Source organism: Amborella trichopoda, chromosome 4 (genome assembly GCF_054954075.1).
Source record: "Amborella trichopoda isolate Santa Cruz 75 chromosome 4, AtrichopodaSantaCruz75HAP2 v2.0, whole genome shotgun sequence".
Classification (NCBI taxonomy): domain Eukaryota; kingdom Viridiplantae; phylum Streptophyta; class Magnoliopsida; order Amborellales; family Amborellaceae; genus Amborella; species Amborella trichopoda.
Genome location: NC_142339.1, coordinates 3302953 through 3322264, shown reverse-complemented (window position 1 = coordinate 3322264; position 19312 = coordinate 3302953). Strand labels below are relative to the sequence as shown.

At 33.6% G+C, this 19312-nt stretch overlaps 1 protein-coding gene across 1 annotated transcript; it reads left to right on the top strand.

The window, feature by feature from the left end:
* The first annotated feature begins 12052 nt into the window (after nt 1-12052).
* LOC18439356 (DNA-directed RNA polymerase subunit beta) lies at nt 12053-17928 on the top strand. The gene is made up of 2 exons (XM_006849522.4): nt 12053-12888; nt 17312-17928. Exons 1-2 carry the CDS (start codon nt 12300-12302, stop codon nt 17503-17505), a joined length of 783 nt encoding a protein of 260 aa, XP_006849585.1. The 5' UTR covers nt 12053-12299; the 3' UTR covers nt 17506-17928.
* Nucleotides 17929-19312: the final 1384 nt, after the last annotated feature.

The following is a 19312-nucleotide window of genomic DNA, read 5'->3' as shown; positions in this document are numbered from 1 at the left end:
AAAGAATGGTTCAGACATCAGCCCCTTAAACCATTTGTTGGACAACTTTAAATAGTTTACAAGAACAAAATCTGAACCCCTATTTCTTTTAAAAAGGAAAAAGAAAGAGGTTTGGGGTTTGGTGTTTTAAGTGGTTCGAATTGGGGTTTTAAGCGGCCCGTGTTGGGCTTTTAGGGCCTTTTTTTTTTGTTTGAGCTTGAAAGAAACAACAATTTAGATGTTCAACTTCTGGACTACTTAATTGACATCCAAATTACTATTTTGGTATAAAAATAAGAGAAAATATGTTGAAAAATCTCAAAATTTCCCCAGCTTAGTTAGTGTTGGGAAACCATATAAGTAGGGTAACTTTGATAATAAGTAGTAACCATAAGTGGCCTTAACTAAATGATAATTGGGAGTAAATTACTAAAGTACCGATAATTATTCTCGCTTCCCAACATCAAATAGGAGTAATTTGAAAAATGGTAAACAATTTTTTAGAATGTACTTTATTGATATAGAAATGCAAAAGCATATAAATGTAATTTGTGATGCCTTAATGATATTGTAAAGGTTTTCGACCAATGTTGTCTGGACGTGATTGGTGCTTGAATTGGAGAAGGGACGGGTCTGACAGGCGGCCATACTTTTTTCATATTTATAAATAATTAAAAATTTGACTAAATCTAAAAAATTCAATAAAAATAAGAAGAATATTTGGCATTCAAAAATGGTAAAATGAGAATTTTTGAAAATTCTCTAAAAATTCCAACTCGTGCAAAAAGTTTACATGATTCTAACCTATGAAATCAGTATTCATAATTACTAGTGTCTATGCTCCATAGACATAAAAAAATAAAAGATATTTGACTTTTTGGACCAATGAAGAAGATATAATTCACATTATTATTATAAATGAATAATTAGTGAAAAAGATGCGACATTTTCACCATATTGTCATCCATTAATAAATTCCAAGTTCCCATAGACTTATTATTAACTAGAGCTTTATTCTACTGGTACAACTAACGTCAAATAAATCCTAATTTTCCATGTCCAATGGCACACTTCTTATTTATTGAATTAGAGAAGCAAGGTCAAGGTCCTCCATATAGTCCTATTCAACATTTGCCCCATCATCCATAGATAAATTATTGTTTTTAGTACATTTATTTTTATATTTTTAGTTTTTGAAGACAATAAAAAAAGAACTGCCCACAAACACCATTTTGTCATGAGAAGGAAATAATTTTTTTAACTAAAAAAAAGTGCAGCAAAAACGAAAATAAAGCATGCCAAAATTGTAAACAAGAACACAGTTTGAGGTGATGAATTCTGCCAAAATCGTGAGATTTTTTTATTAAACATTTTGGAAATAAAGTATCATGTAACAACAAAATGGAAAACAAAAAAAAAAGGTAAAAAATCAAGCGAAAAAATAACAAGGGAAGTGGGAAAAATAACAAGGGAACTGGACAAGCGTATGGTCATTGGTTATGCGGGTTGGAAGGCCTGATGGAATAGTAATAACTTAAAGGTCTACATTGAATATGGACCAATCTGATTATTATAATCGTGTTTTATTTTTAATTTTTAATTTTTTTTGGTAAATATAAATCACATAAAAATTGGAGCGCTCATCTTGAAAAATAGGTAGATCTAATAAAAATAATAATAAAATAATTCATAAAAAATAAAATAAACAAAATACTCCTGAAAGTTGTACGATTGGTCAATTTATTTTTTGAATTATTTTTTATTTTTTCAGGCATCTTTAATGAGAAGAGTTGACACTTTAAATTTCATATGATTTGGATTTATAAAAAAAAATTAAAATTAAAATATGAAGTATAATTGTAACCGTCAGATCAGCCTAGATTCAATTTGGGTTGTTGGCATTTACTGTATATGTCAGAAAATGAGGCTGATCTCAAGACTCCCATATATGTTTGTCTAGAGTTAACAATCCCTTAGGGATTCCCATATGGGTTTTTCTAGAGTTAACTACCCCTCCCCTCGAAATATAAAGGTTAATGTTAGAATGAGTTGTGATGGGTGTATTTATTAAAAAATATATTGCTTTTTGTTTAAAAAAATATTTTAATAAGTAACTTAATCATCAAGAAAGGACAAACTATGAATTGATATTTTTAAAGTAGTGACAAACTATGAATTGATATTTTAAATTCTAGAATTTTTTTTTAGAGTACCTCTGTCATTCAGTAATAATTTCAACTTTACCTATATAAAAATAACAAAAGTACTAAATGTTTTTTTGTGATATTTACACAAATACATTTACTTAATGAGCAAGATATCACAAAAAGTAACTTTTATTTAAAAAGACTTATCATATTTAATAACTCCACCCATTACAACTCACTCTAACATTAATCTTTATAATTTGAAAATGTTGTGAATTGTAGATTGTCCCATATATATAAGCTTGACACTTTAAAATATAGAATTAAGCTGCACCTCTAAAGTTATTCGAAAAGTATTATTTTGATGTTAGAAAAATATCAAATTGATCATCTCAACATTGAGATATATAGATATGGACAAAAAAAGAAATTTTAAGTCCTAAAAATGGTAAATCTTGCAACACATTACTTGGACCGTCAATTTTCAAGAATTTTATATGTTTATAGATCTGCTTGATTTGAATTATTTTTGGAATTCAAAACTTTAGAATTCAAGATAAAAATATATTATCACATAATCATAAAAATTTTTGACACCAAAATTGCATCTCATGACAAAGTTTAGAGGTGTGCCGTATGCAAACCACACCCTCTAACATAAAGCTTATATAATGTTATTTTGGTCTCCCCAGATTGCCACTATTTATGGTTGAACTAAATGACCATCTTTGCTTGTCCAGGATTGGAAACATATTTTGCATGCTAAAATCTCGTATTCATGATTATAGATATAGAACAATTAGGGGTATTTAAACCAAGAAACCTCATAAATAATAAAGGCAATTGCGACTGGAATTCAATTGAGGAGTAGCACATAAAACTAAAATTTCACAATCAAGGTATAATATTAAGGGTGCGGTTTGTATAGAGCCTAGGCTATAAACAAACAATTAGAGCCTACCGTCAAATAGTGTCGAGAAATGTGGTTTCAATATTGGAAATCTTTGTGATAGCCTTAAAATAGATTTTCATCTTTATTTGTAAAGTTTAAAGCTTCAAAAATAGTGTAGATCGACAGATCTATGAAAATTTGAAAATCTTAAAAATTGACGGTAAAAAAATACGTTACAAAATGCACTATTTCTAAAACTTGAAATCTATTATTTTTTCATGTTCATGCATCTTGATGTCGAGATGATCAATTTGAGGATATTTGGGCATCAAAACAATATTTTCTAGTGAAATTTTTGAGGTAGGCTTTTATATGATTGTTTAGAGTCTTAGCTCTATATAAACTTTTTGCTAATATTAAAAGAGAGAATACAAAGAGAGGAGGATACTACAACTCAATTTTAAATCTCCAACGAAACAAACATTAGTGTTAGAAAGTGCGACGAGGAGGTCCTGGCCCGAGCCGATTACTCGGGCTGAGTATTATAGCAGGAAAAAAATAGTTAAAGAACTATAAATATATAAAAAATTCAAAAAGGGAAAATGTATGTCTAAAATAAGATTAAACAAAAAAATTTAAAATGACGTTAAAAAAGAAGTAAAAAAAATTGATATTAAAAAATCAAGTATGATTGGGGGTATTTTTGAAATATTCTAGAAAAGGTGGAAAAAAATAAAAATAAATATTTATGACGAAAACACTCTCCAATATTTACCAAAATGATAAAAAACATAAACAAATATATCAAAAATAAATTTATTTTTTATATTTTTTATTTTTAATATATCTAAGTTGGACACCCAACTACGGACAACTTGAGGTCGACAAGGGCCTGAGCTTGAGTAACTCGGCCGAGTAAAAACTACTCCGACCGATTTTGCAAACAGTGACAAATACTATATAACGAACTAAATTCAAAGAGCTTGATTGCATTGGATCATCAAAAGTTGTTTCCAAAAAATACAATCAAAGACCTGAAGTACAATAATATGATAGCCCAACAAGATAACGTGAATGCCCAAAGTACCTTGGCTCGACATGGAAAGATTACTGACTTGACCTACAAAAAGCAAGTGCAGGGAGCAAATTATGTAGCATACATATCAAATATGAATATGATTTTTTTGCCATTGCATTAATAGGGGTGTTGACTGATAATGGCATCTAGTCATGTATCACTACCTCTTCGAATTCGAATAAAGTAATAAAATAATTATTAATAAAATTTCATTGAACGTAAATTAAAAAAAAGATCATAACAACAATAAACCATCACAAATTATACTTTGAGAGACCCACCACAAAATCCAAGGCATGCATATATCAAGTTCAAAGAGTTGTCGTAAAGAAACCAAAAAGTGCAATCGGCAGGTTGAATCAGGAGTTATGAAGTGAAAGACAAATAATAATGGGAAAGTAGAGCAGAGAAAGGTGTTGCTAACAACCAATGACAGAAAAAACACAAATTAGGCATGCACAAGTTCTAACACCTAATGGCAAATGCTGGTTACAACAACTCCAAATTACCCATGGAAACATATAAACCATAAGGCTAGAGTTAGAACGGTACAATTTCAATAGGAAAATATGAGAGGAGACCAAGATCAGAGGAAGGCTTTGTTGATGAGGACAACCCAAATTCACATTTTTTAGAAGAACACATTACAAAGGTAGACACAACTGGAATTCACCTGAGAACTATACAATATAGCTAAAATATTAAATAAAGGCAGAGAAAGAATTGCAGACATAGAAAAAAAGAGAGTCAAACATAGAAGAAAGACCAATTTAAGGAGAATAGACACTAAAGGATGTCAAAAGAAATCATGTCCTTAACGAAGAAACATAAGAGAGAGATCAACAGGAAGGGTCACACAGGCTCAAGGAAAGAACACCCCTAGAAAAGAAAGACACAGAAAACCAAACAAAGAACAACACCACATAAGAGGAAGAGAGAGATAGCAAAATTGAGAGGCATAGTTATCCAAGAGAATGCAATTACCATATTCGGTTTTCCAAACTAGATTACCAAAAACAATAAAGATAGATAACGGGGAAATGGGAAAATGACTTAGATGCAGTTACATAGAGAGAGCAAGATAAAGAAAGACAACGTTATCCAAAGTTATATTCATTTATTAGGTAAATGGCTTGGATGCAATTGCATTGAGAAAGAGATGTTAAAATATAGAGAGAGAAACATAGTTATTTAAGAATATATGCAATTACCAGATTCAAACTCCCAAACCAGATTACCAAAAAACATGAACAAAGATAAAATAAGCGGTAAACATGGATGCCTTGGATACAATTACATATAAAGAGAGAAAGAGAAAGAGAAGCCACGAAAAGCAATTACCTAGAGAAAGAGATGTCAAAATATATAGAGAGAGAAACATAGCTATCTTAGAGTATTGGCAATTACCAGATTCAAACTCCTAAACCAGATTACCAAAAAACATAAAAAAAGATAAAATAAGTGGTAAAACATGGATGCCTTAGATGCAATTACATATAGAGAGAAAGAGAAAGAGAGAGTGGCCACGAAAAGGAGAGAGAGAAACTGAACAATAAATTGCAAAGCTACCAACTAGAAACACCAAGACAATGTTGGGTGAGAGTGGTCATTAAAGGTCTTATAAGTACTGGTAAAATGAAAATATATAGTGGAACATGAACTCAGTGGGAGTGTGGTCCCTTGTCGATCATATTAAGCAAACGATGTTCGCTTATACTGGACTATGCTTGACATGGTAGGTCGGTTTGGTTGGGGAAAACCCATGCTCAAAGAATTACACCAATGAAGGTTATATGGGTTATCTCTCGATGAGGTCAGAGTATGTCCAGATGAGTGAGTCGATAGACTGTGTGACCCTTGTGTATGATATAGGCCTTCAAAGACAGTGCCAAAACCTCATCATTTGTACCATCACATGACATGCACATCGATAGCCGTTTTCGGGAAAGGGTACCACCTTTTAGAGTGAAGCGTGTGCATGTGTGAGAGATACCCCCTGTGCACCATCGAGATTTGGATTGCATCATATCAGAATGACCTTGGGTTTCATTTTCAGGGCGGTCCTACAATCCATATACTGGGACTGTGACCCATTGCCCATTGGCTAGACTTTGGTGACACACTAGTGATCACTTGCATGGATTGTGGGTCATGGGCAATGCTTGGCCGATTTAAGAAAGTATGTGTAGTTCATAGTTCTTGGTTGGACATGGAGTACCCTAATGGATATTTATTCTTAGATCGTATGGATCATTTTCCCATCAACGTATTTAATTTTATTTATTTTAATAATATATATTTTAAAAAATTTTATTTGAATTTTTTAAATCTATGGATATTTTATTTATGAAATTGGATTTATAAAAATATAGATATTGATTTTATAATTATTTAAATATTTAAATAATAATTTTATATTTTTCAAAAAATATAATAATAATTTAAATTGCATGGAATACCCAATAGGTCTTTTCGGCCCACCATTGCATATTGGGTGGGGCCTATTATGTGCCCAAACACATAAAGAAACGTTTTATTTTGTGGAGATCAAGCTTTAAGCTTAAGATATAAGTTTGTGTTGTTTTAAGTAAGCTTGAGTCTTGAGGAAATTTTGAATGATATTTTGGTATGTATGAGAAGGTTTATGCATAAAATAAGAAAAGATAATATTGTGATATATTAATTTTTTATTTAAATTAATTGATGGGAAAATGGTTTAAAAAGTGAGGGACAATGGTCTAGCACATTCTATAGGATATTGATGACTCATCTATGGCATTGAGAGCTCAAATCTCTTACCCCACAAGTTACCCAAGATCAATGATGCATATTCATTCTCACATCAGCAGGAAGCTAAGGAAAACCCTAAAAGCTCTAATCTTGTTCAAGCACTATAAAAAATGGTTGTACCCTACCCAAATCTCTACATCTTATCTTTCTATATCTTTCTCTTAACCTACCAAAGGGAGCACGCTCTACTTAGAATATATATATATATATAGATATCCTTAAAAGCTCTCTCTCTCTTAAAAGGCCCAAGGGGGCACACCCTACTCTCTCTCACCTCATGTTTTATCTCATGGTGTCTCTCACGATCTCTCATCTCTCTTTGGGATTTTAGACTATAGAGTTGTGGCAAAAAAGATAAACATCTCTCTATCAAACTAGGTTGCTAAGGGGATTCATCTAGGGCTTGAGTTTTGTGATCAAAGGGGTTCATGTTCCATTGACGTAGCTTGTCCAAACTTGCTTTCCCGGTTGAGATTCAAAGTTGACTATTAGATCTTATGCCATCAGAAGGTGGTAACTTGGTGTGGGTGCAAGAAGCCTGGTGGAGGTAATATTCGGCACCCTCTTTTATTCCTTACATATTATATTTATTGTGTCTTTTATTTCCAAGCATAGATTGTGTCTTTTCTTTGTTATTGAAAAAAAGGTTTTGATTGGCTTCAAGTTCTTGAGATCCTATTGTATTATTAATTTTTTTTATTTGAAGTTATTATATTGTAAAATGATTATTTGCGACTGATATAAGCCGAGAAGAAAAAGAAAAGTATAGAAAAAAAAAGAAAATTAAAAGAACATATACTCCAGCTACATCACACGAGTCCTTCTTTCATAAAATGCATATAATCCTCAAATCAATATCAAAGGGAAGTGCAACTGCAATTCACTTGAAAACTAGCACATAATCCTAAGATTTCGCAACCTATGTAAAATACTAAAGAGTTAGAATGTAGAGAGAAGATGATTCCAAAACATAATTGTAAATTTCCAAAAAAAAACAAACACTATATAAAATCTAAATTCAAAGAGCTTGGTTACATTGGATCATCAAAAGTTCTTTACAAAAGATACAAAGAAGGACTAATCAAATTACTAAATGATGATAACATGGAACGCCCAATGTACCTTGGCTTGGCATGGAAAGGTTCACTCATGTAAGTCACGAGTACAGACATGTTTTCTACCTACAAACAGCAAGTCTACATTAGCAGGCAGCAAATCAGGTGGCATAGGCGTCAAATATGCACATGGTTAAGGTTTCTCGGTCATTGCATTAGCGGGATCTTGACTGGTAATGACATTCAGTCAATGTATCAGGTTTTGAAAAACAAAAACTCCTGGTCCTACATACTGTTATTTTTGCTGCAGGCACCCACGATTATACATTAATTGTCTCATTCATACAAAAATCTAAAGAGAAGTTGGGATCGCTTGATTTAGGTATATTTCTAGTGCCTAATGAGAGGGACCGAAGATGGTGAGTTGAGAGAGAGAGAGATCAATATTGCATATGAATATTAGAAAGCAGCATTTTAAAATCTGGCGATTCAATTGTTCAAGCTTAGAAATTTAAGAGACAATCTCACTGTAGTTGATGATATGGTTGAACAACTTGCATCTTAAACAAGGGTCATGAAGCACCTGATGTGGTTTTGCAAATTGAGGTCATCTCACATGTAGGAGCAAATTTCTCCTCAAAACACTATATAGCATATCCCAAAGAATGCCCAAGAGTCACAAACTATATGTTCCTTTCCAATGATCCATGTAATTCAAGTCAAACCCATATAGAAAACCACTTTTCTAATTTTAGAAGTTTGTGATTCGGATATTGGCTCAATGCTCAAGGCATCAAGTTGTGGCGTTTTGGATTTGGATCCCTCCTAAGCTAACCTAAAGGAAAAGAAGTGGAATCATTTCACTATTCACAATCAAATTCTAATCCACTTTCCTCCAAATGACTCAGATGCACAATAGACCTGGGCAATGCAGTAGGACTCGTGGCCAGTAACTTGGCTAAGTCCCGAGTGAAAGTGGCCGAGTATTTACACCCCAAAAAAAGTTCAAGTAGAAAAAGAAAAGATTAAAGAATCAGTTCAATAAACAGATTGTAATGCTTGAAGATACGGAAGTATACCTACAAATGAGGTGTCCATGACTCTGTATCGTCCAAAAACTTGTGCATAATGTTCGCGCACTCGTAATCCTCGGTTTTTAATCTTGGGAATTGTCCTTTTGCAATGCTGTAGTCCTACATTTCAATTGAAAAAAATTATTCCATCAACGAAATAAATGATCGTATAATTACCAAGCAAAAAAGGATTAAAAAAATATTCCTATTAATGAAAAAAAATATTATATCATCACTAGCTCTAGGGAATTCACCTTTTGTAATGCTATAGCCCTACATTTCGATTAAGAAGCAGTCTTTTCATAACTGAAATAAAAGATCATATAGTCACCAAACAAACAAGGATTGAGAACATTCTTCCCATTTATAACTGAAATAAAAGATCATATAGTCACCAACAAACAAACAAGGATTGAGAACATTCTTCCCATTCATAACTGAAATAAAAGATCATATATTCACCAAACAAACAAGGATGGAGAACATTCTTCCCATTCATAACTGAAATAAAAGATCATATAGTCACCAAACAAACAAGGATTGAGAACATTCTTCCCATCAATGAGATGAAAGATACATCATCACTCAGACATGTTGAGAATACCTCTTGACAAAGATTGCAAGCGAGTGGAGACGATTTTATTTTAGTACAAACTATGCAAATCTGGCACAGTTCAAGTTGACTAGTAAACCAACTGGTTTTGCAGGAAACGGACTACCTTTAAATATAGCCTAACAAAAACAAATAAGGACATTATTTTTATTGTGTGGAAAAAAAGAGAATACCAAGTCAAGGAGTGATGCTTACCAATGCATTCACAAAAGTTTGTCGAGCCCTCTCGATGCCTTTTAGCATTTTCCATTTGTGTCTTGAATTGAATTGGGTCCTTCTCTGATAGGGGTCTACCATGAGCCTAAAGATGTATATCTATCTTAGACAACTTTGATTTGTACTCTATTTTCGGATATTACCATTCAACATGAAATTTATGCTTAGAATCACAAGCTTCAATGCCTTTTTGCTGGATTTGATTCCCAAAATTTCATTTCCATAGCTAAACAATTTAGGGAAGTAGCATTAAAGACTTAGATCAGTGGGGCGGAACCTTTACTTATAGGTATGTGTCAAATTGTTGGATCGACGATTTTGATCAGAATAAACCAGTGTTTTAAAATACGTCGAGTCGAACCGGACTCGCCCGGTTCTACTCGGAAATCTCAAAAAGTGGATCGTATCGGCTAAAAAATCGGAAATCGTCCGGTTCTAGAGAGAACCGAACGATTCTGTACAGTGACTCGCCAATTCACTCTACGAAATCGGCGAGTCCGAACAGTGAATTGGCGAGTCCCGTAAGGAATTTTTATTTATTTATTTATTTTTTTTTTTTATTTTTATTTTGTAATCCATGATAGATTTTTTTGTAATACTTGATCGATTTTTTTGTAATCCATGATCGAATTGTTTTTGTTTTTTTGTAATCCATGATCGAATTTTTTGCTTTTTTGTAACCCATGATAGAATTTTTTGTAATCCATAATCGAATTTTTTGTAATCCATGATCGAAATGTTTGTTTTTTTTTCTAGTAATCCATGATTGAATTTTTTGTTTTTTGTTTTTTTTTTTTGTAACCCATGATAGAATTTTTTGTAATCCATGATCGAATGTTTTGTAATACATGATCGAAATGTTTGTTTTTTTTTTGTAATCCATGATCGAAATGTTTGTTTTTTTTTTGTAATCCATGATTGAATTTTTTGTTTTTTGCTTTTTTTGTAACCCATGATAGAGTTTTTTGTAATCCATGATTGAATTTTTTGTAATCTATAATCGAATTGTTTTTTTTTTTTTTTGTAATCCACGATTGAATTTTTTGTTTTTTGTTTGTTTGTTTTTTTTTGTAATCCATGATCGAATTTTATGTAATCCATGATCGAATTTTATGTAATCCATGATCGAATTTTTTGTAATCCATGATTGAATTTTTTGAAAATTTGTGATTTTTTTTTTTTAATCCATGATCGAATTTTTTTTTGTAATCCATGATAGAATTTTTGGAAAATTTGTGATTTTTTTTTTTAATCCATGATCGAATTTTTTTTTGTAATCCATGATAGAATTTTTTGAAAATTTGTGATTTTTTTTTTTAATCTATGATGGATTTTTTTGAAAATTTGTTTTTTTTTTTTTAATCCATATTATTCAAAGAGAAAATGAGAGAGATGATGATTCTGAGGCCACCCTATCCCAGCCATATTATTCACATATCGAGTCCCAACAGCAACAGTGTAGGGATGAGCACGACAATGCAGGTGAGCATGAAGGATGGACAATCTTCGGTGATTTTAGATTGGGAACACAACAAAACACTAACACTAAGGGATTTGGGAATAGTCAGACGCCTGCTAATATCGATGATTCGTTTTTAGATCGAATCAATGAATTGTTAAACGAATTTAATCAATGGCACCAGCGTGACCAAGAAGAACAATAACGTCATCTATCATTTTATTTTTAGATCATATGTTACTAATTTTATGCTTTATTGTAGTCCATGTATGTTGTTATATTTATTCAATGATAATTATATGTTTATCCTTTTGTGTGATGTAAATTAAATGCTGAATGGCGGTTCATGCAGGGAAATAACATATCAAAATTCGCATATTCATTCAAAAACATGAAAATTCTTAATGGATTACCCTCATTTCTTATTGAATTCTTAAAAAATAATATTTATAATGAATTTTAATAATTTTTTCGGATTTTTTTTAAGCTTTATTCTGACCGATTTACCCGATTTTCGATTCGGATCGCCGATTCACCGATCCGGATCGGTTTTTTGGAAGCCCGATCCGGGTCACCAATCCATTTTTTAAACCATTGGAATAAACGATATAGAGAATATTAACTATTAAAAATTAATAAAATAAATTAAAAAATAATATTAAAATATATGGGCGGGATCTAAAAAGGGACCTTCAAAAATATTCAATAAGCTTAAATAAAATATATATACATATATATAAAATGGGGTTTTAGGAGCAACCGAGCTGACTATCCTATCTCTCTACACTCCCCTATATTCTCTCTCTCTCTCTATCTCTATCTCTCTCTCTCTCTCTCTCCAGACACACTTCTCTATCTCTCTCTCTCTCTCTCGATCGAGACAAACTTCTTCCGGCCAACATGGCTAACGTATCTGAACCAGCTCTTTTGAGTCCCATTGCCGTCTAAAAGGTGATACAATTTCCCCTTGTACGCAAAGCTACAGCGTCCTATCGCGATGCTTTCTCTCTCTACCTCTCCTTTCTCTCTCCTCCCTCCTTCCACTCTCTCCTCTCCCTCCCCTGCCCTAACCCTCCATCGCCCCCTTCCTCTCATCCGTCTTAAAAACCCTAAAACACCATCTCTCCTCGCCTTCTGCTCTCCTCCATCTCAAGCTGGAATTTCCCCCATTTCCACCAGCTCAAGCCCTCTTGGAGACCCATTTTCTGATTTCGTAGAGAAAGATTGGTCTTTCCTTGAATTTGATCACGTAAACACAAATGAAGAAATCGAAGAGAAGTCGAAGCGAATTATCGAAGCAGCAGCGATCAGAGATGATTCGAAGGTTTTGGTTTGTCTTGGAACTGAGGATTTTGTGGATAGAGTTAGGGCGTCTTCTCAGTGCCAGCTCCTGGTTGTGCATTATTCGCTTTATGTTTTAGCTGGGGTTAAGGAGAAGTACGATACAGTGAGGTGTTGGCAAGGTGACATTGTTGATGTTCCAGCAAAATGGGCTCCTTTCGATGCCATTTTTTTGTGTTTTTTCCCTGCATTGCCTTGTTCGCTTGATCGGTTATTTGGGGCTCTTGTGGAGAGATGCTCACCTGGTAAGTTAGTAATGTCTCTCTCTTATGAGTTGAAGTTTGTTTGTCTGTATGGATATGTATTTAGAAGGTTTAGCAGAATTTGATTATTGGGTGAAAAATATCGAGAACTTGTTGAGATAGAAATTGGCTATTAGAAACACAGACACACTCTCTCTTTCTCTCATCCATATTCGTGACTTGAATTATTTTTACGACATGGATACCTGTTCAGTAGCTCTAGCAGAATGTAGTTATTGGAAGACTAAAATGAACTATCATTATTCAACAAATTCGGTACCTGCTATAGTTGCAAGTGATTTGATGTATTGACCTTATGTTTTGAGCTTGTCTTCAGGTCTTCTATTAGGGTTCTTGCCTTGTCGTGATGTACAAGAATGGTATTGTGGAGCGGAATATCACCTAGACTAGCGGAGATATTTACCAATCAAATGTGTAATTGTGGATTAAGACTTACATTTACTGGTTTCTCATATTTATGATGGAAAATGACTTCCCTTATAGAAATCTTGTGAGCAAACATTGGTCTAGAGCCTATTTTGATCATTTTGTATTGGACTTTAGAGAGATATCTCCAAATTCTGGCCTTTTTCATTGCTTGTCGTCTGGGTTACCATAAATGATTTGAGGCTAGTTCTTGTTAAACTGTATATGGAAAATATCTTGTTAATTACATTCAAAATTGCTGGGATATCTTGAATAAGAAACTTCAGCGAAGAAAAAGAGCCAATTCCCCTTTGGGATTTCTTGGGAAAGGAAAAGATGCTGTGGCAAGAGAGATAAATAAAAGGTGAGAGGAAGAGATTTTGTTGATCATGGAGAACAGGAGAGATTCAAGATTGCTTTCACACATCCAAAACTTTGAGGATGAAGCTAAATATTTTGAAGAGATTAGAGACAGATTTTAGCTTTTTCCTTTATTAAAATTTGAAGTATAGCAAGGCTGTTTACTTGGAATAGGTTGTTTACAATTTAAAACAAAGATAGAAACATGTAATAAATAGTTTAACAATAAAACAACAGCCTTTTGGCGGCTCAAATGCTACTTAATTCCTTTTTCCTTTCCTCCGAGCTTCCACCTCTCTTCTAATTTTTGCTCTATCTTAAGTTTCCTCCTCTTACTCTTCCATTTATTTATTCTTCATCAATATTGCTTGCACTTGTTTTTTTTTTTCTGCATATGATTTCACAAAGAGTATTTCTAGTTGCTATACATCTTAGGGCTGAACCAAATCCATGACCATACATGAGATTTTGTGCTTATTCAACATTATCAAGGTGCTAAGGGGGCACTCCAAATGGTCAGTGTGAAAAAGGGAGTAGTCCTTGAAAGGATGTCTCACTGCGGTGACTCTCTGCCATGGTATTATGGTGTGAAAGTCTTTCTCTCCCTTTACCCTTCAATCTCTAACTCTATTGTTTTAACCACTAGCATAATTATTTAACTCCTAACATGGCTGACCAGCAAATTAGCTCTTCTATAGGCCTAGATTTGGTTACCTCCTAGGATGTTAAGCTAGTATTGCTCCCTGTTCAAGCATAAACGAAAAACACACAGGTGCAATTAACATTGAGAAACAGGGAGAAACTTTGGAGAAAATGAACATTACGCAACATGAGGAAACTTGGTATGAAATTGAAAGTTGACGAGAGGAGGAAGTCCGGGGAAAGGAATGAAGCAGGTGTTTAGTTCCTCAAATGCTGCCATGTTTGTATTGAGTATAGCTCTTCTATGGTCCTAGATTTGGTTAGCTCCTAGGATGTTAAACTATTTTGCTCCATGTTCAAGCATAAACAAAAAACACACAGGTGCAATTAACATTGAGAAACATAGAGAAACTTTGGAGGAAATGAACATTATGCAAGATGAAGAAACGTGGTATGAAATTGAAAGTTGAAGAGAGGAGGAAGCCCAAGGAAAGAAATGAAGCCGGAGTTGAGTTCCTCAAATGCTGTCACGTTTGTATTGAGTAATTCGTTACCACTGTTTTGTGCCTGCTTCATGTGCCTTGAATTAGGGCAGGGGCATAGACACCTCTCCAAGCCCTAGGCAGCCTACCCTAGGTGGCACCTAGGCTCCCAAGGTGCCTTCTGGTGACTCAGTCTCTCCCTAACCAAGGGCAGAAAACACCCTGGCGTAGGGCTATAGTGGGCATGTTCCTATCCTTCCATTAGTCTTGTAAAATCCTAAGTCTTGTGAAAAAAGAATGAATAAAACAATTCTTTTTTTGTAGCCCTTGATGCTCTCTTATACACTGCTTATCAGGAAATGAAAGTTCATTTCTCTCATGTAAACATGTTGTGCCTAGCAAGGACCCAAACTAAACTTAAGAATGGGAGCTCCTAGAGAGCAGTTGTGCATTGATAGGTACCAATGTATTGCGTGCATGCACTTAACCCTTTTAATTGACACTCACATTTACTAATAGAAAATCTTTATATGTTGTAAGCAGTTAGATGTTCATATCTAGCATATAGTTATGGTACTACATTGAGACATTGGTCAGTTATCGATTCAAATGCTGGTAGATTATTTGAGACATTGGTCAGTTATAGATTCAAATACTGGTAGATTATACTAGTAAGTGCTTATATTATAAATCTGAATGTTACACTTTTGTATTTCATATGTTTTGAATGTCAAAACCTTATGCTATGTAATCAATGTCTTTTGTAATCTCAAAACCATGCATGGACATCTCTCTCTTTATTTAATATACACACATTTATGAATTGTCTTTTTTTTTATAACTTTAAGTGTCATCAATAAAAGAGAAGTACATGAGGTTGGTGTGGCGACCCTCGCACACAAATGTATGAATTGTCATTGACGTATATGCACTAAAGTATACATTTAGGCCTTGTATGGACGTGCTGATGAGCCACCCCACAAGGTGGGCTTGATGGGAGGCAGAACACCTTTTCTTGAAATGACAACATTGCTGAAATATAATTTTCTGAATTCCAACATGATATATATTGGCCATGAAAATATCAGCTAAACAGCATGGGCATGTAAGCCCGCTTTTGTGTGATGCTCATAAGCACATCCAGACAGGGAACTTATGCACACAAGAACTAGAAATATTCTATCTTACCTATTTTGTCAGAAGGATACTTTGTCTTTTGGTCTTGTCATTTGATTTTTCTGCAAAAATGGTCTGAGAATCGTCTACGGGAGCATGACTCTAGTGGGGATATTCTGACTTCTCGAATCAAATCCAACTTACTGTTTTGATGTGGACACTGGACAATATTCAATCTTGTCAGGAAAGAGACATCCTACTTGGTTCTTCTGGCTTTGAAGGTTTCATCCAACTCAGTTCTTTTTTTTTTTGGTGAATCAGTGGGAATGACAGACCCGGGACCCCCCTACCCTTTTATAATTCCAACTCATAGTTTTAATTTAGAAGACCTTCAATCCTAATATCCTATAGTGGAAAATGGGTACTATTTGTACTCTATATCGTTTGCATGTTCTTCTAATGGTCAATGTTTAGATGGATCCAAATTTCAATAATCCGTCAACAAATTGGATGTATAATTCTATATTGGACCCTGACCATGCCTGTAACTATATGGCAATGGTACCCGGGACTAGTCAATACTGGGAGATAATATCTAGTATCAACGATTTTTTCTTATGTATTGGCCAATATGTATCAGTGTAAAGCTTGATGTATTGGGCTTCAAATTATGAGACTAAAGTACTAAACTGTATTATATCTGCTAGAAATCTGATTATATCTGATATATTTTAAAAATAGCATTCAAATTATCCAATATAAATCCATTATTTTTGCAGAATACTTAATAATAAAAAATAGAAAACCCACTACATCTGTTATAAATTCCATTTTCCAATATTTTCCAAATTCACCTGATGAATCCTTAGTTCTTTAAGAATAAATGGTTTTTTAGTTTCCCAATTTCATATCCAAGTTATTGGCAGATATCAAATATATCTATTAGTGTATATCAGTCTTTGTCCCCACACGATATGGGTATCTATTACCCTTTTTGGAACCTTAGTATAAAACTAAAAAATGCCTGTCCCCTAAGAGGAGGTGTACATATTACAACAACTTAACCTAAGGAATTTAATAGGCTTGGTGTCCACAGTATGTGCCATCAACTCTCAACTATTAGCTGCATTCACAACAAAAAGAAACTGTGGGCTGTTAGTATTTGCAGTTCGTGTAAACTGAACTTCTCTAATTGATTGAATGTTAAATAGAAAAATAAATTAGTATCCAAGTTAATATTTTATTTCCATATTCTCTACAATATGAAGTCATTAATATATTATTCTTTCACACACACGCACACATGCACACAACACACAGACACAACACACGCATGCCCATGCACTCATGGATGATACATATATATTTGTCTAGGAGTCTTATGTGTTTTTCGATGCTAGGCGCTTGTGTTGTTATAAGCTATGCTCAAGGGAGGGAAATTGTGGAGCGCCAAAGACAACGGTACCCTGAAATGGTGACCTCAGACTTACCTGACAAGGATACGTTGGAGAAGCTTGCTGCAGCCAACTCCTTTCAGATAACTGACTTCATAGATGAGCCTAACTTTTACCTTGCTACTTTAAAATTTGTTTGACTTGATTTAAGTGCAGCTAGGAATATGGTCTCTCACTTGTCCCCAAAACATTGAGTGGATCTTTTTCCTTTTGCATGGTAACATTTTGGTCAGATTCCAAATCCGTGCATCTCTCTCCCCCCACACCTATAAATAGTGATCACTGTGAGATGCATTTATATTTTCTTTTCCCTTTTTTGTCTTTTTGAAGAAGTCTATATAAGGCTGAGTCCCTAAACAGTCAACTTAAGGTGCACCTCACAAATTCACTCGAAGATGTTTTTTCGATGCCGAGAAACCCTCAAATTGATTGTCTCGACCTCGAGATATTTGGAGGTGAAAACAAATGGATTTTTTAAGTCTTGAAAATACTGCATCTTGTAATGCATTATTTGGATTATCAATTTTCAAGATTATGAAGTGTTCATCGATCTGCTTGATCTACACTATTTTTTAAGTGTTAAATTTTATAATTAGAGTTGAAAATAAATTTTCAGGCTTACTTAGATTGTTTAGGCTTGATCTGCTTGATCACAAAGATTGTTGATACTGAACCAATGTCTGTTGGCACCATTTGAAGGTGTGCCTTACTTAGATTGTTTAGGGCCACAACCTTATACAAGCCATACCTTTTTTTTAGTCTATTCTTAATATAGATCTTTAGTTTATTCTTAATATAGATTTTTGGCTTAAATAGCATGTGATTGCATCCTTTAGGTTTTGCGTTTTCAACAGCCTTATGTTAGGAAATGTATACAATGATATGAGGTACTTTTTAATATAAGGAGGTTACAATCATCATTAACTATTAGACATGAAGTTAGGTGGTTGAGCATATGTCATTGTTTAGGCACAATCCAAAATAAAACTTCTCGAATATTATGACAATATCATATGTTGGATTTCATATATAATGGCTAAAAGTGATTGTGATCTTTTTGTCTCAAAAATAAATAGTCTTATAGTACATGATCCCGACCAAACCAAAAGATGTGTAAGATGTTATCTATTCACTCCCTTTGGTAAAAACTCAATCTAGAACTATTTTTAGCACTCCAAATAATTTGGGATGTGACCTCTTCATCCTATAGATCTAACCTCAATGAAATAATTTTTCTAAATCGTAATGAAAGGAATGATGTCTCTAGGTTCAATAGAGATTGCCAAATATTTGGTGGGTGAGATCTAAGAGAAGCCTCAAAATTTGAATTCTATTCTTTTAAAAATTGTCATATAGTGATTATTAAATGGTCCCTAAAATTCTGGATTGAAAAATTCTCCAAAGTAAATCTTCTTCCGAGGCAGTAATGGTAGTACTACTCTCTTGCAGGGAGCAAAGTATGTGTACTCTTCGATCACCATAGTCATGGCGGGACATTGAATGTGTGGTTTATCTCCATCATAGGCTCGATGGTGATGAAAAAGTGGGGACATGCAATTCATTATTAGATATGTACAGTGAGATCTACTCTACAGTCTGATCCATAGATAAGACATGATAACCTCATGGTCATGGGGTTAATGACATATATGGTTTGTCATGGGGTTTTTGATGACTATATGGATATGTTATATGAATAAATATTTTAAAAGATTGTTTCAAAGAGACTTTTGTACATGGAGATCCCAATCATTCTCGCTCATTAGATGTCAAATTCGATAGTTTGTGGTGAGTCACAAATTCTCAGATTTTTTTTTCTTAGAACTGTGTTTAATCAATGACACTCTTACAACCATCCATTTTCAAATTTAAGGCATAAGAAGGATTGTGACCTCCATGTACAAAAGATAAATGGTCTCTTTGTAAACAATCCCATATTTTTAATTA

What these genes read in the sequence shown, in the direction of transcription:
- LOC18439356 (XM_006849522.4), top strand. Translation starts at nt 12,300, where the DNA reads ATGCTTTCTCTCTCTACCTCTCCTTTCTCTCTCCTCCCTCCTTCCACT. An exon ending in TGTGGAGAGATGCTCACCTG is followed by an intron (nt 12,889 to 17,311) that starts GTAAGTTAGTAA and finishes TTTCGATGCTAG; the next exon opens with GCGCTTGTGTTGTTATAAGC.